The sequence below is a fragment of the Larimichthys crocea genome, chromosome XVIII (assembly GCF_000972845.2).
Source record: "Larimichthys crocea isolate SSNF chromosome XVIII, L_crocea_2.0, whole genome shotgun sequence".
In the NCBI taxonomy this organism is placed as follows: domain Eukaryota; kingdom Metazoa; phylum Chordata; class Actinopteri; family Sciaenidae; genus Larimichthys; species Larimichthys crocea.
In genome coordinates, this window is record NC_040028.1 from 9,820,897 (window position 1) to 9,842,289 (window position 21,393).

The 21,393-nt window shown below is 40.5% G+C and overlaps 1 protein-coding gene across 7 annotated transcripts; it reads left to right on the forward strand.

Annotated features, from left to right (window-relative positions):
• Positions 1 to 3,266: 3,266 nt before the first annotated feature.
• Positions 3,267 to 20,790, forward strand: kansl1l (KAT8 regulatory NSL complex subunit 1-like). 7 transcript variants are annotated; one of them, XM_027291217.1, is made up of 17 exons: positions 3,267 to 3,510; positions 4,146 to 5,259; positions 8,224 to 8,229; positions 9,095 to 9,254; positions 9,480 to 9,632; positions 10,327 to 10,430; positions 10,962 to 11,130; positions 12,727 to 12,886; positions 13,766 to 13,897; positions 16,020 to 16,163; positions 16,350 to 16,450; positions 16,914 to 17,026; positions 17,283 to 17,352; positions 17,423 to 17,535; positions 17,915 to 18,035; positions 19,089 to 19,331; positions 19,593 to 20,790. In XM_027291217.1, the coding sequence occupies exons 2-16, from the start codon at positions 4,193 to 4,195 to the stop codon at positions 19,302 to 19,304; spliced, it is 2,829 nt and encodes a 942-aa protein (XP_027147018.1). In that variant the 5' UTR covers positions 3,267 to 3,510; positions 4,146 to 4,192; the 3' UTR covers positions 19,305 to 19,331; positions 19,593 to 20,790. The 7 variants fall into 7 exon arrangements, with proteins under 7 accessions (XP_027147018.1, XP_027147019.1, XP_027147021.1 ...); XM_027291218.1 differs by having other exon boundaries at positions 19,092 to 19,331; XM_027291220.1 differs by lacking the exon at positions 19,593 to 20,790 and adding an exon at positions 18,851 to 18,905 and having other exon boundaries at positions 19,089 to 19,261.
• Positions 20,791 to 21,393: the final 603 nt, after the last annotated feature.

Consider the following 21,393-nt stretch of genomic DNA (forward strand, 5'->3'; position numbering starts at 1 on the left):
TTCTATGCTAGTACGGCCTCCTCTGTTTGGCTTAACTTCTTCTACTATATTCAGATTGTGCCTGCACAGAGAGCCCTCTTCATCTGGATTAAGAAGAATATCAAACCCATCATCTACGGGGTTTGGCTTTTTGAGAGAATTTACAGTTTGTTTGAATTTACCATCTGGGCTTTAGCGAGAAGTCATTGTCCTGATAATTACAATTTGACAATGGATCGCGACACACATGAAGATGATAAATGTCCGGAAGACATCCTTCTGCCTCATGTAGTCAGTATCTGCTTCAGTGTCTGTCTCTGTATTATGCTGATGTCCAGTGGCTCCACTGTTGTCTACCTGTGCAGACACATGCGTCGTATGATGGCAACTGGACTGTCCCTCTCTTGCCCAATGTTCAGAAATCAGGTGAGGGTCGCAGTCACTGGCATCGTACAGGTAATCCTGTATATGTTCTGTGTTATATGGAATATGTACTTGTCCCTATCACCCAACAGCATCAGTCCAAGTATCCATTACACTGTCTTCAACTTGTACATGGGAGCCACTACATTAAACCTGGGAGCTGGTCAGGGTGTATTCAGGAGGAGAGCAGCAGACATCTGGCTTAAAGCAACTCAGTGGTGCAAAGCTCCTAAGACAAAGTCTGAACAAGGAGGATGATACTGAAGCTCCAAACAGAAGACGAAGGTTATCACGAAGGTTATTCTATTATAAACAGAAGGTTATTACTAATTAAACTGACAACACAAGCTGCCCCTGAAGCTTGAAAGCCATATATCAGGAGGTTTATATCAGGAATTCTTCGGTTGTAAAAACAACAACAACAACACACTATAACATAACAAGATAATCGTTTGTTAGATGTATGTGGGTTCGATGTGAAAATGTTTCCTCATTATTTTGTTAGTGGGAGTACTGTATGAGGTCCGAAAAATATCAGCATTAACTGTGATTAAAGAAATGTGCAGGTATGTGTGAGGAGGCAGAGAAATAAATAAAATAGTAAAAAAGTAAAGTAAATAAGTAGAGTACATTAAATATGTAAAGAAAGTAAATTAATACACAACAGTGATGGAATTTATAACAGATTAACACTGATAACGGGCAGTTTTCTACAGTCAGTCTAAATGTAACATTTTGCAGATAAAACCTAAAGTTACTTTTGAATACATTGTCTTAATATAGTAGTTGAGTATTTTTACAGTCTGATGTTACTATTTTTGTTACACTGTTGATTTGCAAAGAGGTCAAACGCTTTAAGATGTTACCTTCATGATCTGTCGGAAATATTAAACACACAAAAAGAAATAGCAGTTATAGAGTACAAGTTGCTGAATTGCGCAAAACTGTTACACTATAACTCCCGTAAACATAGTGTATTTTATTGTTTTATATGGTTGTTGTTGTTGTCATTTATAAGTGTGTTTAGTAGTTAAACATACTATATACTTATTAAAATTTGAATATGAACATCACATGTATCCTCTTAATTCTTTGTAGTTTAAATGATTTCTATGTTGCTACTGCATACTTAATAAACCTACGACTTTTATCGTTTTCTAACATTCTACCTATTATTTTTTGTTATTTTGCTAACCCTGTCACAACTGGACTTGTGTCACTTGGACTCAGGTCGTTGGCCCATCGTCAACCCTTAAATCTACCAGGAGCCTTTCTACTCTTTGAGTTTTCAAACTCCATGTCGTAGGCTCACATCATGAGGAGTCACAAATGAAAGAAAATTATGATGACTCCTAATTATGAGAAAACTACTGTATGTCATACAAATCAAAATCTCCCCTTCGTATTTACAAGAAAACTAGCTCATAATTAAAAAAAAAGATCAACATCTTGTACTAACAAAACCATAATTATGATCATCTCTATGTTTAAAGCTAAGGACGTCAATTCACTACATGATCCAGATCTTCTAATTATTTGTATTGTAATTATTGCATTCCATAATTTTGAGACAGAGATCTTTTGACTGTAGAACTGTAATTATTATCAACCTGTAATTGCAAGTAATTCTCAAAATAATATAACCCAGATGTAAGAATGAAATAATTTACTTGCAATTATCAGATCATTCTTAATGTAATCATGAGGCATGTTATGATATAATTCGGACATGATTTTCATGTAGTCATGTAGTCATTGTTATATAATTGTGAAACAATGTTCATGTAATTATTTGATACTTCTCAATACTTGCATGTACCTTGTCACTTGTGCAGAGTATAGAGGACTTACACTTTTTTTCATATTCTATTACAGTATATTTCATGTTGTACACATTTCTCATTTAAGTCGATGTTTTGTATTTTTATGTTGTTAAAAAGTGATATATTGTGATGCTGTCTGTTTTGTGGTGAATGCAGTACACCCCTCACCTATATGTCAAACGAATGAGGAAAAAATACATTCAGATACAGTCAAATGTTATTAATTTACTTTAATAAATTATATTTATTAAATTTATATTGTTATATTGTTTAATAAATATTATAACATATTATTATATTTAAATTATTTATATTATGGTCACTTTCCTTTGCAATATTTCCTACACTATGGTCACCTTATCATGTTGTAGTTTAAAATCTATATTTATATTTCTTTTCCATGTCCGTGCTGGGATTACTCAATCTCCCCATCCCCTATCCCCTGGTTGCTAGTGATGTGTCTCATGTTGTAGAGTGTATTGTATATGTGCTATAACTGCTGAGGTGTTTTTGTCCTGCTCCCAGAGTGTACTCCTTACAGGAGCACAGACTGGGGGTTGTTCTTTTTTTTTCTCCTCCCCTCTCCCCATGTTGTATCCCTTTTTTCTTTCTTTTCCTTTTGGCTATCATACACTGTCCTGTCCTCCCCCATTTGTCATATTACATGTATTATTGTATGGACAGACTGGTCTGCAATTTCGTTGTACTGTACTTGTACTGTTACAATGACAAATAAAGCCCCTATCATTATCATCACATGTGCAATATTATTTATATCATTCCACTAATTTGAAATTTTCTACCTTAGTACTTGTTTTGAACATCTGCAGGTCTGTGGATTGCCTCGTTGTTTTTTGCCCCTTTATTTGATTCTATTTCTGTAGTGTATATTACACTTTATGCTGCTGTAACAAGTGGATTTCCCCGTTGTGGGATAAATAAAGTATAATTTAATCTAATCTATATTTATAAACAAACAAACTTCACCGTGAGTGCTGATAAATCCGAGCTTGTGAGCAGGTCCTGAAGGCGTCATGAGTGCCCCTCCCCTCTCGGCAGTTGACGAGACGAACAGACGGAGGCTCGGTGTCAGAGCGGAGCGGAGATTTATCGATGCTTACGGGCGAAAGAAACAGCACCGTTAGATAACTAGTCAAACTACTAGCTGCTTTTAATTCCGAAGATAACAGCCAAAGGAAAAAAAGGAAAAAAAAGGAGAGATTTAAGGACATTTCAAGACGTATACATCTTGAAGAAACGATGCAGCGGTTTACCTCCCGGTCAGGTAAGTGGGACTTTCGGTTAACGGTGTAACGTCCGTTATCAGAGACGGTTTAGCCAACGGCAGCTCTTAAATTTAGACACTTTAAGTGACTGTTGTTTATTTAAAACTAACCCGTGGTTAAAGAGTATCCAGCACTGCAATAAAACCTCTCGTTCCCCTTTGTTTGTTTGTTTGTTTGTTTGTTTGTTTGTTTGTTGTTGTAGCTCATCGTTTCACATACATCTCCTTCACGGCTTGTTCACTGTTATCGGGAATTTGCAATTCTTCCTCTAGTGACTTACTAAGTTAAGTTAGTTTGACTAACCCGTTAGTTAACGAGTAAATAAAAAATAATAATAACTAACTAAATAATAACTAAACAATAGCGGGAACCCAAATAAGTGTGCGCATCGGGAACAAATGAGCAGTTTTAAGTTCCCAAATATGCGTGTCATCGTAAAAATATGTGTCCGATAAAGGGCTCAGAGAGGATTGTTATTGTTATTCACCAGATCCCACATCCAGTTTGACCATAAAGAGGCAGATAGTTTGTGTACATGTTTATGTGGTGGCAGCTGCTCTGCATGTGTTGAGTCTGTTTTTTCCTATCATTAAAGCACTGTACTTTTTACTAATATTATTTTTTTTACTCTTAGGTGATTTCCCCCTGGCTACCTAGAGCGTTAGTGATTCAGAAACTGGTATGGCTCCTGCCCTGACCAAAACCCTCAAAGATGGCCATGGTATCCACTTGTCCTCGCCTCCCGCCTCCGTCAGAATGGACTCAGATGGGAGAGCCGTGCACAACGCTGATCTGGAGTTTCAGCTCAGATCGATAGACGACGGCGACCTCCAGAAGATGTGGCTGAATCTTTCCTCGTTTCCCTCCTTGGACGTCCCCGCCAACTCTGTGCTCTCTCCGTGCCCGCAGGCGTCTGCCAGCCAGTATGAGACGGTGCTCGTCCCCAGCCCCACTTCTCTCCTTAACCTCTTTTCCTTCGGCGAAGATCTGAGAGATTTTCATCAGGTGGCCTCCGTCTTCCCAGGTGTACCGGACATGTTTTTAGTCCCTGGCTCTGAGCACAATAGCCAAGAGGCTCGCCTGCTGCATGGACATAGTGCTGCTCCTGAATGTGGGCCAGATGGTGGTGATGTGCATCACTCCCCTCTTAGCCTGACCATTGTTCCTCCTTCATATTCCCACGGGGAGATAAAGCACCAGGGCTGCACTCCCGTCTTTGCAGCCCCGCCTAAACTGACACAGGAGAAAGTCGCTGGCACGGGCTGTCCTCCTCCACCTCTGGTGCAGCCTTGCAGTGGCAGGGTGAACTCTGACCAGGTGGCACCCAGAGTTATGCTGGAAGAAGCCGTGAAGGAGCGGCACGTTAGGCAGGCAAGTCTGCACGGCCGAGCTCAGAGGCTGCAGCGGAGACTACAAGCCCTCCTTGTTGAGCACGCTTTGTTACACTGCAACCAGCAGCTGGAAGGGCTGGAAAGGCACGGCCAACTTGGAGATGTTTCTTTTGACAGACTGGACAACATGCATCCTGCCATACTACCTCCACAAGTGGGCTGTGAACCCAATTTCTCTTGGCTGGAGTCGCCCACGGCCTCGTCTTCCTTCACAGAGCTCAGAGAGTTCAGCTGCTCCAGCCAGGCGATGCTGAGAGGCCTGCAGGAGGCTTTAGACTCTGAGGCCACGGCCAGCAGCAGCTCAGACGAGGAAGTCGAGGATGATAGGAGTCACAGAAGAACCAAGACTTCACATTTGTGAGTATCCAGCAAGTGGAAGACGAAGTAGAAGTAAAATTCAAAAGCACTGTTTGTGGCCTCTAGAGAAAGAAAGTTTAATATTGGATGGATCATTCAAATATAATGAGAAGCAATTAAATTGACAACCAGATTCTGTATTTCTTTATAAACGGTTATTTGTTTAGTGTATTCCTTGTTCGAAAACACATTTTCCACACATAGAATAAGGAAGGCTTGGTTTCTTTTTTACAAGCAGATTATAAAACTAGTTCCCTTCTGTCTTGACTTTGGGCTGTCTAGAATTTGAGGTCTGTTTCTTATTTTGAACCTGCATTTTTAAGAGCCGCAGTGCGCACGCGGCTGTATACAGCTGGATATTGCAGCTAAATAAACAAGCTCCAAGCGGGAGACTTTTAGAAATCCCCTGAACCAATTTTGCCTTATCGAGTTGAGGTGAATAATATCACCTCAGTGTCACACAGTTAGAGTCAGATCAAAAACAAACAAACAAACCCCCAAAACAATAAGAAACCATTTCACAAACTTCACTGTAGTGTCGCTGCCAAAGGATTTGGTTGCCAGAAGCCAGCTGTGGTTCATGCTGAAACTGCTGGCCTTGTTCTAATTCAGACAAGTAGGGAGTACGCAGAGGTCGACTCTCACTCCAGGCAACCTTTCAGTTCACGACAATAAAGACACTGCAAACACGGTGAAAGAACTGGGTGCAAACGTGTAAACTGGAAAGACTGAGCATTGTTTAGTTAAGTTTATGTGAACTACAAGAAGGGAGGCATTGAATCTACAAACGTCAAGGGTGACACGAGAAATCCAACTTTCACAATGACACTATATGTTTTGGAAAGTCAGGTCCACTGTGCCTCTGCAATGTTAGATGCATATTTTGCTTGGCCCTCAGGGAAATTTACAGTGCGGTTTTCATGAGTGCATGTTTTGTCCTCCCAGCTGTGGAGAGTGTGATGACATTTTTTAGCCATGCACACACACACACAAACGCAGTTTCTTTCCATGCTGCAGTTATAACCCATTCAACCCACTTGCAAGCTCTCTTCACCCACAGGCGTGGAAATAAACACAAGGCATGCCAGGAAGCCCGTAACATCCCAGCCAGTCTGTGCCATCATGCTTCTCCTTTTTCTAGCGAAGGAAATACTACTGAAGCGTGTGCCAGTGTGTGTGTGTGTGTGTGTGTGTGGTTGTGACGTCTTTCTTGTGTCCTTGCTGATGAGAGGAAGACTGTATGTTGGAGTGTTGTGACGTCCTTGTAAGCGGTGCATTTTTCTGTGGTGCTTATAAGCCAAATTGTGCACATACTACAAAAATATGATAATAATTTAGCTAGTTTAGGTCATATCTTTACACTGGTCTGGTTAATATTGTGAAAGATGTCCACAAATGGAAAAAAGTCGCAGTATTACATACAGAGAAGGAGAGCATTTGGGCTAAAACTTGATCTATGTGCACCCTTGGCAAGCAACGACAACAACAATGTTTTCTGTGGAACAAAGAAGTTGTTTTTAAAGATCATTTTCTGGCTGGCAGGAGAGAGTGACAGGAAACATTTGGGGGAGAGAGACCAGGAAAGAAGAAGAGAGAAACAAGGATATTAAATAAAGGTCCTGAGCAGGATTTGAACTACTGACCCTGATACTGAAATAAAAATGACTGAATGTAAATGATCTTGTTGCTTGCCCTCCAGGACATCCTGGAAAGAAGCATTTACCTTCTTCAGGATGAGCGTTGCCGTGTTCAGAGTGCCAGAGATATTTTAAGGTCAATGTAGTGGGTCGAGCTCAGATAGTGTTTGTTTTGAGAACAACAGCCAGCAAGAACAAATTCCAGAGAAAAAGATACCCGTCCCTGCCGATGTAATGCTTATCTTTTGATTGAAAGTACAACCGAAACTAGACCCCCCCGCACAACATCTTTATTCGGAAATGCCAGAGCTCTGTTTGTAGACAGTTTAATTCTTTTTAGTGCCATGTTACCAAGCTTAGGTCACCAGGTTAATACACTTCCTAATCAGCAACGTGGGGGATGTCAGGATGGTTTCAGTGTTAGGGCAGGAGGAGTAACATCCTGGTCTTGGCCTTTGTCCAACAAGAGCTTTATTTTTGGAGTGGTTTAAGTGCAGTGCTGTTTATGTCTTCAGTTAGTTGCTGTTCTTCAACCCGTCTGTTTGGTTCCTTTGGTTTCCTGACTCGGTGCAATAAACAGGAGCCATTTACAAAACTTTATTTGCGCAGAGAACAGGAATGAGAAAGGGTGTTTTATATGTGTGGAGTGTGTGTGTTTGTGGCCAGCTTCAGTCATCTTGTAAGAGTCTGTTGAACAATGCTGTGTGCTCTGTCAGTAAACCTCCCCCGGGGAGTTTTTATGGCAGGTTCCTCCTACAAGAGGATATCTCCTAGCTGGAGAAGATTGCCCTGCTTTGGAAAAAGTGTGAATAGCTGTACCTTTAACATTCTAGGCATGAACTTGTAAAGCTGTGACATGGCTTGACTTTTAATTTGAAACCATATGTCTGTTTTCTGCACTGGCAGCAGTTCTCCACACACGCACGTCCAGCTGTTTTCATTTTTCAGTATGTTTGTAATTTTAAAACATACTGCGTGGGAGTATTTTGTGAACGGATACATGTTGGAAAGTTTCAGTACATGACACACCCAGCAGCACTAATGCCTCCACACGAGCCAAGAAACACCATTCAGAAAGGAGAATTCATAACCTCAGAACTGCATGCCGGGGCTGGCCTTTTATTCAACTAGGATTTGGCCTTTGAAAAAAAAATCTGTGGGTTTCTAAGACCTCACATTTTATTCAGCAATGTTAATGCCTTCATGGAAAACAATATGTATGTAAATGTAGTTTATGAACAGGTACCTTTCTCCTGTCCTCTCCTCCTGACTCGCCTATTGCTCGGCAAATATTCCAGGAATTTTCTCATTATACAGTTGGAAAGAGCTGCAGGGCTGCCAGGTCTGGTCATTGTCTCTAAAGGAAAGAGAGCGCCTACTCCTTTACAAACCTTTCGCGAAACTCGGCTCGAAAAGCAGCTGTTAGCCAGTCATGGGCCTCATTTTTTAATTTGTCCTCCTTCATGTTAAGCACAGGCTGGGTATAGCTGTAATCAGGCAAGCGAAACATTTTGTGTATTTGAAGTAACGGGCTAAAAGGAACGACCTCATGATATCAAAGGGTATCGTCAAATGCTCTGTGAGTAGCTGCTCGCTGACTGGCTTAACCTTTCTCTGTCCTGCATTACAGTGTGTGAGGCCGGGGGAGTCCCCCCCCCCCCCGTCCCCTCTGCTCTAGCCAAGGTCCAAGAGCACTGCCATAGCAACTATTGCCCTGCTGCCCAGCCAACCACACACACACAGAAGTTAAATGCTAACCGAACAGGCTAGTGCCATGGAAACATACTACAGATACACACCACACAAATCAACTGTGTTTTATACTGTGGCCTAGATAAGCTTTTGTGTCCCCCCCCTCCCCAAGCTAAACAATTTACACATGGCAACATGGCTGTGTAAAGTGGGTCATACAACGACAGTGCCACAGTATAAATGTGTAAATGTTTTGTTTTGTCCGTGTCCTCCTCCCTTTTTTATGTCGATTTGGAAACGACCAGGCTCGGTTTTTATGACTGCGTCCAATATCTTGAGATTTTTGCCACATTCACGTGCAAATTCCAAACCGCTTGGGGTGATCTTCTTGTGAGATCATATAAGTGTTTTAAAGTCTTGGACCAGAAGTCAATACAGTGCTGTAATACCAGTCTACATGGGTGTAACTGTTGTTCTCTATCATCCGTCACCCCTGCCCCTCCTGCCAGCAGCAGCAGCAGCAGCAGCAGCAGCTGTGAGAGGCGGTGGCTAGAAGAGAGAGCGGAGCTGGGCAGCAGATGGAGTTGGTTGCAGCTGCGTCTGGCCAAACTGGAGGGGCGGATTCAACAACTAGTCGAGCTCCACAAGCACATCCGCTCTACCAAGGTAAGACAAAAGTCCACTGTAGCCACCTCAGTGAAGGGCAGTTGACATTTAAAGTAAGAGGCAGCAATAAAGGGCATTTAATCAGGCAGTTGAAAATGTAAAAATGTGGTCTCCCTCAACCTTTATCCTTGTAAATAATAAATCCTTGAACTGGATCCTGTAAAAGGTGGGTGAGGGTAACTCATGTTATCTGTGTGTGTGTGGGCGTGTGTGTGTGTGTCTAAGGGCGGTGTGGTGCTTGCTGAGTCCCAGCCACTGACAGACAGACAGATTCAGCAGACCCTGCTGCGAGAGATGGCGGGGTTATCCTGCACAGCCTCGGATGCTGACACCGAACACTGCAGCCCCACGCGCCTCCTGCACAACATAGAGAGACAGGTAGGAGGGAGGATCTAGTACACACACACACACACACACACACTCTATAATACCAGGTGTATGTGAGGAGTTATGAATCAAGAGGAATAGTAATCTCCAAATTAATACATGTCAGGAGAATATCCTTTTAAGTCTGTTAGCTTATCAGTCTGGTGTGTAGAAAAACGCAGGAGGTTACGTGTCTGTAATGTTATATGTTAAATATTCCACTGCCAAGTTTAAAGGATTAAACAAATTAATTATGGTATGCATGCTGTTCCTGTGTGTTATTATGCTAAATTCATGCTGCTTTATGAAGCCTGCGGGTATTTAATCAACTCATAGGGAAAGACCTTATTTAGTCTTCCAGATGAGGGGTGAGATGATGCTGAGATTCATCTGTTAATCTAACACGGCACAGACTGTGCTAATGGCAATGAAAGCTGTGCTGAGAGGTGCATGCAATGCGTGTTGTGCTTTTAAAAAATGTTTATATATTTAGCTTTACACTGTATTTATAGTAGACAAACATTTGATGCAGATATGAGCTGTTCAAAATCAGCGCTTTGTATCTGTGTGGGCACATTTGAGCCATGTGAAGCAACCGAATGAATCTCAGTTATCAGTTATTTGTGAACAGCCAATCATAAGAAACAAAAGAATAAAGAAGAGCAGAGACTCACATGTATCCATATGTATGGTGTCTTTATTGCAGAGTGCTCAGCTCAGCCAGATTGTCAACAGTCTGATACCCCCTCTCAGCTTTTCACCGCTATCAAAACAACCACAAACCTGGAAGGGCAAGAGGGCCTTTACAAGGTAGACACACATACAAACACACAAATTTGTCACACCTACAAGATGATTTTCTGCACCCGAGTTGCCGTGAAATGAAAGAGTTCTAAATAGATTTAATAGATGCCAGTTTGTACAAGTAAGTTAAGCAAACATTTTAGCTGTGTGTGCAATAAAATACAAAACAGAGAAACTTGGACTGATGAAGGTTTGTCCATTGTCCCGTTTAGACCTAAAGGCTAAGGTATCAAGGTTGAAAGCATGCTCCCTGTTTGTAATGTAACCCTGTGAAACAGCCTGGTCGACCCCCACCATCTGGCCCGACTTGAATCATCCCTTCATGTCTTTCCTTCCTGCTGCCTTTTTAACTCTCTCCATCTGGCTGTGAAGATAAAAGCCACGTGATTTGAAAAAAACAACAAACATTCTGCTTGTTTATGAATGTACCAACAGGACCAACAAAACCTTGAAAATGTAGCTTTTTTAGTACTTGTGATCTTAGCATGAATCATATCCCTGACATTTCCATAACCTCATCTGATCTTGTGCCCACAGTGGTCAGAGAGGAGATGATGCCTTTGTGCCTGGGAAGAGAAGGAGACTGGGGACAAAGAGGCTTTTCAAAGCTGATCTGTCATGCGTGTGTGCTCGAACCCGACCCCTAGTCACCTACCACAAGCCCAAACTGTTTACTTTCAGCACCAACAACCCCAGCAGTCCACGGGTAAATCACATGCAGTCTCCTCTATTTTCTGTCTGTCCATCTGAACCCTTTACACAACTGTCAAAACATGCTTAATTATGGGACTATTAACTGTTTAATTTGCAATGCATCCATTTAGTATTGTTACTCATTTACGCCTCTTATCTTAATTCCCCTGCTTTCTCTCTGCTTCTAAAAAAAAATCAGTTCCCCCACTGGGACATATTAGTGCCTGTTCATTAGTGCTGCCCATGTGCCTGTGCAGTGTAAGTGCAAAAATACAGTAGTGGCATTTGCATTTCCCCCCTCTCTGTTCTGAGCATGTGACAGTAAAGGCAGTAATGCACTTACATTACTATATTGCTGCCCAAATTTATGTAATTACAAAGCACGATTTATAAAACTCTAGACCCATTTTGGATTTTTTTACAATGCTTGAAAGGCTGATGAAACATATTCATGAATTTATTAAAAATATTATAATAATATTCATATATTCATGTCAAATGCAGCTTTACAGCAGGTGCTCTTAGTCAGACATCAGTGGTTGAATGTCATCACTAAAATAGTACCTCAGATTAAACAGGGATTATTGTTTAAAGCTGGACACCAGATTTTAATTAAACAGTAGTTTCTTTTGGATTTGCTTCAAATAAACAAGTGCATGTGGTTATTTTAACGCTCTAGCCTTTATTTAGCCAGGGGACATTACACATACACAATGCTATGTTCATAACTATCAGTAAAATCAGCGGGCTTAGACTCTCACAGTTCTAGTAAAAGGAAATCAGACAGGATCATTGTACAACTGTTTACAGTTTTGTCATTTTAGTTGTGTATTCATGTTTTTGTGATGTCTTTACTTATAGCTGCACTAATCAGTATTTTATGGTAACAATGGATCATCACTTGATGTATTCGCGACAATCCTACAGTGAATTCTCAACCAACTCTGCAATGCCGAAAATCTCTACAGAGAATTTAATCACCTTCTACCTCATTCTTTTAGTTTTCCTGACAGCAAACTGTCAAACAGCACGTTACCCACCCAGCACTGGCAGACATACAAAATAAGCAGCCTGCTGGTGAACACCGTGGAGCATTTACCTGCTGAAGAGCCAGATATTTTTAATTGGCCATTGATGGAGACTAAAAGAGAGTTTAGAAAACAAGGGGGAACTATTTGTCAGGACAGGTGGTCAGAAAAGATGACCTCATATGAATGTTTAAGTTGTCCTGTGGCTTCTGAAGGTGTAAATATTTAACTGATTGCCAACATGTGTTCACCATTGGATGAACACATGTTGTTCCAACATTTCCTACGTTTTCCTGAACACTGCTATTTTAGCATCGAGTCCAGAGTAATTGAAGCCAATATAACAAGAAGCAGAACCAAACCACCGCCGCTGTGATATTGCCAGATGACAAAGAAAGCCCTTTAACGACTTAATGATTTTAATCAGTGTGCTTAAGCAGCTTTCTTAAACCCTGACTCACACTCTAACTCCAGGAGAAAGCCAAGTTAATATTGTAGCTAAAGAAACTCTACTGACTGTTAAGCATAATGTGAAAAATAACTTTCTCTCTTATTGTCTCCCTCTCTCTTTTGTGCATCAGGACTCTGGGAACTCCATGTCTACACTATCGTCTTCCTGTTCATGTTGTTCATCTTTTGATCCTGTAGTCCTGTGCTCTGATCCAGACTGCAGCTCCAGTCAGGCTGTGTCCTCCAGGACCTCCAGCTCCACACCTCACCGTGTGTTGTCTCTTTCATTTGGTAGGGGGAAACATTAACATAGTTACATAACATGGCTAGTGTAATCTTTAGTACACTAAACATTTTTTGTTTTGGGAGAAATTTGTCATTTCTGAAAGATTTAGTTCACAACAAGTATTTCTTAGATTTATATCTGACATACACTATTTTGAGATACAACTGGCCATGTTGGGTTATCTGCTAGTAGCACATCAGACGAGCCATTACAATGTTAGAAGTATGGAGACAGCAAAGGAGGAGACACGAAGGAGGCAGTTTGAAATCGATGAAGACGTCACTCCTCTACCACTCTGATTTCCTGTCAGTTTGAATGATCTTATTCTCCTTTTGTCAATAGCAGAAAAAGAAGACAGTCTGTCAAGTACTGTAAACATCACCTAAAATAATAGCCCGGCTCATGGCAACAAAGCTCTTATCATAGCTGATGGTAGCTAAAATAGAATGAGATTATGTAAACAGTCAGAGCAAGCAGGAGAGGGAAAATATGGGCAGCTGACATGGAGAATAATGACGAATGACGTAACTTAATTAATAGTTAACTGTGGTGGTGTTTGTACAGTGTAAGAATACAGAGCTCAGCACAGTGCACCACACATGATGTACTGTATTATAGACATAAAAGGCATCATTCCATTAAATCCTCTCTGTTGTTCTTTCATAACATCTGACTCTCCCGATTTCTGTTTGAAACTGGCAACTGGAACAAAATGAGTTATTTTGTTTTTCCATGGAAAACAATAGATGTTGTAGCTTTGACACTGTTGCAGTCGATTGCATGCTTACATTGATGTTATATGTTAAAGCCATTTTAATATAGAAATTGTAGATTGCTCAATTGTTTATGACAACTTGCCTTAAAATTGTGTCCTTTTCTTCTAGACACTTCACCGGCCCATCGCTTAAAGAGGGCCCTGGCCAGAGAACAATGGTTCCAAAAGCCTTTGGTTGTTAATATCCAACCATACAGTCCAGCACACTACAACAGACGCAGCTCCACGCCACTGCACAAGAGTAAGATCCTGCCCTTTGCCAGTATTGATTACATACTCCGTTCTGTTCTCTGGTGCTCTCCTCTCTTACGTTCTGCTTAAGCTGAGTTCATGCTACAGGATTATTAGTCTGATTTTACACTTATTTTCGGAGCTCACCAACAAAAGCACTCATGCCGATCGCTGCTTGATTTCTTTGGGTGAACTGTTCGACGAGGCAGGCCAAGAGCTCGCCAATGCCTCACAGATCAGATGCACTAAAGAGATCAAGTAGGGAGCCATACAACGAGTCAATGAAAGCAAGAATTCATACTCCTCTGCTGTAATTCACAGTCACTGTCTCACAATAATATAGTTTCTATGAGAATACATTGGTTTGTACACAGACTTTTCAGTATTTGTAACCTTGTCCTTATTGAACCTCAATAGGAGCAGGCAGCCGTACATTTTTATTGCAGAGATGTTTAACCTTCAACTCTCTCTCCAAAGCAGACAACAGAAAGTCGTCATGTAGCGTTTTCTCTGTGTGTACTTTTCCTTAGAACATCGTTGTATCATGTAGCACCTTCCTGAACCAACATGTTTAGGTGCTGCTTGCGAGCAGCAACTGTAACATGCTGTGTTGACGCCATACTCAACAGGAAGGCAGAAGTGCTATTAAAAAGACCGCACCTGCATTCTTCTTGTTGTTATTCATTCAGTCGACGGGAGCCCTCGCTGGCTTATGATTCACTCGTCTTTGCTGTCGTGCTGCGGGGGAGTCTGTTTTTGAAGTCCATGCTAATTTAATGTTAATTTAAAGTCAACACTTGTTGCTGCAGTTTACCACTATAAACCTTTCAGAATTACTAAGCTACATTACTGGTGGTGCTTTGGTCCCACCAGCACAGAATAATATGAAGAATTCTGTTCTTAACTTTGTTTTTTATTATTCCATTTTAATTTAAATATGTGAATATCAGTTATATTGGCAAAATATTTGACTCTTAATGGATCTACAGACCTTTTTATTTGACATTGTCTCTAAATTGTTTCTGAACAATTATAATTAACTGACAATTCATCTTGCATAGACAATTCTCCATTTGGTTGTATTCGGTGAAAGGCAACAATGCCACTGTGAAAAAAATGGCTGCTTCAGAGTCAACCGCTGTGTCTGTTTGTTATCTCCCTGTGTACCATCATAAAAGGCCCCTAGCATGCCAGATACCCCACTGGGTCTGTATGAGGCTTCCATGCTGAGCAGGAAAAAGACATGAAATCATTTGGTATTGCACCAGTGCCAACACGTGTCCTTGTATCATTCCCTTCTGCACCTACTTGCATATTGTACCTAGTCATACCTCTTGCTTCCTTCCTTCCTTCCTTTCAGTTGTCTCCATTGTAGATTGATAATCCAAAACAATCAATGATTGTTTGATTTTAGAATTTGTGTTAAATTCAACGGGGAGGTAAAAAGAGACAAGAAGTAATGTGGTATAAATAAAAGGAGACAGCAGAGGAGGAGGAGACACAAAGGAGGCAGACTGGAAATAGATGAAGACGTCACTCACCCACCACTCTGTTGATTTCCTGTCAGCTTGAATGATCTTATTCTCCTTTTGTCAATAGAAGAAGAAGATGACAGTCTGTCAAGTCCTTAAATAACAGCTTAGCACGTGTTTTTTTAACCTCTTATCACAGCTAAAATAGAAAGATTCTGTAAACAGTCAGAGAATAATGATCAACAAAATGATTTCATGAATAGGTAGCTGTTTGTACTGTATAAGAATAGAGAGCATTGGCACTACAGCACAATGATGTAATGCATTGTGGATTTAAGAAGTGTCTAATACAAATGATTTCATCATTTTTCACCCAGTTAAGCAAAAAGATTTTTAGCATTTGTATTGCAGCTTATCTGCACTGTCCTTACCTAAAACAAAGCTGCTGGCGTGATGTGAGCATGGATCAGAAACCTGAGAGGCAGTCAACTGCCAAAATAATGGGACTAATGGTTAAGGATTAGCTTTTGTACACTTCAACAAAAGCGTAAAATCCCAGAGGAACTGAAGGGTAGATTGGAATGAAAGGAATTTTCTGCACTGTATTAACTCAGTTTTTTGTGTGCCTTCATGTGTGTGTGTGTGTGTGTGTCATTGCAGGTCACAAGTACAAGCAGCATGCAAGGCATAAAAGCAAAGTTATGGGTCTGTCGCCAATTGGGACGACAGGCTCTGCTCAGAGTCAGCACAGGAGAGCCAATGAGAGGAAGAGGAAGAGAAGGCACATTCACAGGCTGATAGAAGGTGTGTGTACACAAGTGTGTGTTCACAGCTTTACAGTAAATCTGTGATTAAATGGCTACAATTAAGACTTTTGAGGACTGGTAAACACAGCCATCCTTAAATTATATTCAGTTTATGAAAAATTGAATATAGCCTCCACTCCAGTAGTAATTACAGGTGTAACATATGTGTGTGTGTTATACCCAGATGAGGAAGATGTTCTGTACCAGCTCTGTGACACAGAGGACAGTTCAGATGAAGTTCTGGAAGAGAGCTACACACAGGTTACACGCAAGCAGGCCTCACAGGTAACACACACAACTTGTACAGAACTTCCATTGATACACAGTAATGCCCAAACCCCTAACCCTTACTAAACCTCACCAAACCTAAACCTCCTTTTGGTGACTGAACTGCCCTGAAGGTGCCGTCCAAATAGCAAAAACAATGTCAAAAAGGCTAATTGAAGCACAAGCCTAGAATACATATTTTTTTGCCGTTTGATTTTTGCACCAGGCATCATTGACGTCGTTGACTTTGTGTGTTTGTTATGTTACGTGAGTGACATACAGGCAGGGACAACAGAGACAAGTGTTGAACACTCACCATCGTATCTGTGTTTTCTTTTTGGGATCACAGGGTTCGGTAGTCGACCAAAGTAAAATAAGTGAAATGATAAATCAAATCAAAAAGTCTTTTGAATGTGTAAACATTGAATTGTTGGTGTGCCAGGTTGCTCTTATTTCAACTTGGGCCATGTTTCATTTCTAGGGCTTTGTTCGCAAACGCCAGGGAGAGAGTGTGTACAACATTAACAACGTTGTCATCCCCATGTCAGCGGCTAAAGTGGAAAAGCTGCAGTACAAAGACATCCTGACACCCAGGTATGGGACATAATGGCCTCATGGACTAACCGTGCGTAACATTTTCTGTGGGTTCTCAAGGTCCCAAAAAAATGAATCATAATGTCTTAATCTCCTTAAAAGTGCTTCAGTTCTGTTGATTCAATTCTGTTCAATTTCTGGTGCAACCAAAATGTTAACAACTGTAATTAAACATTATTAAGGTTAACTAACCCTAAACAATCCTAAGCTGTGCACCGTCATTGTCTATCACATCAATAAGGGTATTTCTTTGCAGTTGGCGAGTGGTTGACACATCACCTCAGATGAACAGGAAGGCAGAGACGGTAGAGGATAATGAAGAGCAGGTAATAATTTCCCTTTCCCTTTTATTATTTTTGTAAAGAAAATATCTTCATTAGTGTGTCTGTGTTTCAGTTAGAGGATCTCACTGATGAAGTCTTTGCCCAGAGACACTTGGCCTTAGAGCAGAGGGAGAAATTGCGCTGGGGTTCGTGGGGAAAAAGAAAATGCTGCAGGCGTCCTCAAAGGTGGAAACTCCCACGCACACATACACACACACAGGCTGACAGATGTAACTGTTTCATTTGAATATTGTTACATCAGTTGGTACCAAAATGCTAGGTTTACATGTGTCAGGTGGGTTGGAGAGAATACGTTTTCAAACATTTGAAATGTCAGGCAGTGTCATATTTCACGCTTTTATCCAAAGTTGATAAAGGAGTGACTCATTTGACACCCTAAATCCTGAACTCACTGTCTGTGCTGACTGTGCATTGCACTTATTTGTGCTGACTTCGTTTGTTGGTCTCTGTGCATGTCAGTACAGCCTGTGAGAAAGTAGAGTGGAGTGTTAAGAAATTTCCCAGTGAAGTTTCATGAGGTATGTTTGTTTTTTTTTTACTCCAGATCTGGCAGTAGGTTGTCAGGCAGTGGGGGCGTGTTGTGCACATCAGGAGAGGAGAGCTCTGTGGAGTTGAGTTGTGCTCAGCTGGATACTGATGAACAGCAAAGCTCAGAGGAGTGGCTGGTAAGATCAAAAACACCACAGCTGATACCCCAAATCCCTGAAACAAACTCTTGAGTATCTGAGTATGATGATCCAGAACCAACAGGACGGAAGTTTCGATTAGCTGTTTTATATTATATCTGCGTTTATGGCCACATGTCACGTTGTAATAGTATGCATATGATTTTTAAAAAGAAATATAAAGCAATAATCAGTAGTACAGATGATCATTTTGCACTTTAACTGCTAAATTTGACCAAAAGGATATTTTCTGTAACATTCCAGTCAAAGATAAGTGTTATGTGTTATTTGTGCTTCACAAGAAAGAGGAAGAGTGTAGAGTGGCAAGAATGGCAGAGACTAATCAATACTCTTTCCCAGTCATATTGTGTGAATTATAAAGCTGAGCTAGATCCTTCAGAGCCTACACAGATACTTTTCTCCACTCTGCCCCATTTGCATGATTGCTCTGCACCACTTCGCTTTGATTGGAGAAGGAATGAGTTGCCACTAAAGCAGACCGTCCTAATCAACCTTCTCCACACCACAAACGTATCCTACTTCACTGCTTCGCACTTCTTATGCACTCCAGCATCCATACAAACCCTGATTAAAGCACAGCCTTTGATTTTTCTTATTTTATTTTAAACAGGCGTAAGAGTCATGCACACTTTGGGTGCTATTTAAATTCAGTGACGAGACTGATATGGAAGAGCAGCTATCAGGGGTTTGGACATCATTTCACAATTTATGGGTTACACACTGTATGAGGTTTATGAAATTTGAAGCAAATTTAAGGCTCATTGTGTATTGTTCCTCTATACTCTGTACTCAAGGACACAACCATCAGGATGCTGCAAGACAACTTTTATTGTTCTTCACCCCTTTTAGGTATCACCCCCTTTTCTACAGTGCGCCACCTCTGGCATAACCCGCCATTACACATTGCATAATTAATTTATTGATAAATGTGTTAAATGATCATCTTTGTGTCTATAGAAAGCGACAGTGATATGTACTAAACTCTAAAACATGCCAAACATTCACTTACACTATATACCCTCTGTCCTCCAGCAGCCTCAGACACCATGGGAGCAACGGGTGTTTCCTTTGGTTGAGGATGACGAAGAAGCCCTGTTCCACGGTGACCTACAAAAGGTTCCAGAGTGGTCAGAGTGTAGCTCTGCCTCCACCACATCAAGGAACTCCAACTCCCATCTCTCACCAGCTCTGTCGTCTGGTGCTACAGTGCCGTCTGGTGGACAAAGCACAACACTCGATGGCAGCTGAGAGGGCAGTGCCTTACTTTTTTAACATGTAAGCAGTGAATTGCAGTGAATTCCCTCTTTAGTAGTATGCTAATATGGGTAGTGATTACTAATGCTTGTAGCACAAGATTCTTAATTTGTTTAATAAAATAGTTTTCTTGTATAAATGCAAATAAGTTAGTTGTTAGTAATTTAGTAATTATTATATAATTTAGTCATGTGTTACTCCAGTTCATAAGTCGGGTTTAGTCAATAGTTTTGTTAGTCGTTTGAAACTCAAATAATTAATACTTGTATTCTTCTTCTTCAGATTTCCCCACGTCTGGGACCATGTGGAGAAAATGTGCCCTGGGAACCTTGACTAGGGATATTTTATACATTCAGTTCAGTGATTTGATGTAATGTTGTTGCCTTAATGATTTGAAGCAAAGGTGTTTATTTTGTTAGCATTGTAACATGTCACAATAGTTTGAATTGACTACTGTAGCTCCTTCTATGCCTTCAGGTTTTTAATTTACAAGAGGTACTGTATGTAGAGAAATATGTACCAGCACAGCCCCATTGTAGTCTCAGGTTTGTACACTGTTTGTAGTTGGTGCTATTTATTTTCACAGTTGTCTTAAACAGTCTGTATAAAAAAAGACTTTAGTATACACATATATATTTATGTACTTTAACACGATTTACATGTAATTTTTAATTTTTTTCTTTATGTTGAAACTGTCACTTTAGTATGTATTTTTTATTAAGAAAGAAAAGTGATTACTAAATAATATCAGTAAATATACTGTAGTGGTAGGTGTCATACTTTGCCAGCTGGTACATTAAAGTTACATTTAAAGTTTTACAATTGCTGATTGAAATGGTAACAGGCACAAGGCACATGGGTGACTGACTGAGTCCAGTGTTCTAGAGACAGAAAACAAGAGATAACAAAGAATAAGAGAAATAAGAAATGCTTTTAGATGTATATAACAAATCTAAAAATGGACACATTATGAGATGCAGCTCATCAGTCAGAAGCTCTGTGGTTTTCATTTCAATCACGTGAAATGTCCCTGGAAGCCAGCTGTACTTAACTAAGATGTCATTGGTACAAGCTAATACTGGAAGGACAAACTAATATGAGGTCATTTCAGTCATTTGGAAGATTAACATTTATGGAGGTCGCCACTTTTTAGAGCCATCGTCCCAGTGAAACAGCTCATACTTTGATCCCATATGTATAACCTCTTCCAATATCCTTCACTGCTACCAGGAGGCCTAATGGGCAGATGGTAGTCAAGGTCATCCTTCTCATTCACATGTATGTGTGTCAGTTGCTTTATACTGGGTATAAAAGACTGGGTGTCCAGAATTAGAAACTCAATCACGTAAAAATTAATTTACAAGTAGTAATTATCTGATTTGAGGTTGGTAGATGGTGATGAGTTTTCAATTTCCATTGCTTCAGATGTCTGCAGAAGCAAATCTTAATTTGAATTCTCTATTAAACAATATTCCCCTAATGGTGATATTAAATGTATTTCATTGGTTCTTGGAAAGCAGCACATGTATTGGAAAAAGTGCTTGTAAAATGTACAGAATCACAAAGCTGCCAAAATAATATACTGTACAAGCAGCTGGATTCTTCCTCATTCTTCTGTAGAACTTTGTACCATCACTTACACTTTGGCCAGTTGCTCAGGTTCTGTGACCCATCTCTCCATAAAAAGCAAATGACAGCCACGTGCCTCACTTCTCCTGTAGGAAGTCCACCTTACTCTGCCCGGCCACATCTGTCTGATACTGATAGCTGGCATAAAAAGTCAGCCTCTAGTGGCCTCATGGGGGCCATATTGCCCTTTTAAAAGCCCGCTTCAGACAACATGTAAAGGGAATTAACAGGATAAACTGGTGATAAATTGTCGATAAAAAGTATTCCTTCATATTAGGACACACCAGTTAAGAGCAATATTCTTGGTATGGTATCTTTACATTGTTGTAACTCCAGTGGTTGCACTCCAGAGGGTGCTCTTACATGTCCAGGAACATTTTAAATAATGTAATGCAACAATATAATTAGAATATAACAATATTGTTGAATATTGTTCAAGAATTTTATTATAGAA

Bases quoted from the DNA above. Each gene is read 5' to 3' on its own strand.
- kansl1l (XM_027291217.1), top strand. From the start codon at position 4,193: ATGGCTCCTGCCCTGACCAAAACCCTCAAAGATGGCCATGGTATCCAC. The intron at 10,431-10,961 runs GTAGACACACAT...TTGTGCCCACAG, and splicing joins GGCAAGAGGGCCTTTACAAG to TGGTCAGAGAGGAGATGATG. The intron at 18,036-19,088 runs GTAAGATCAAAA...TCTGTCCTCCAG, and splicing joins AAAGCTCAGAGGAGTGGCTG to CAGCCTCAGACACCATGGGA.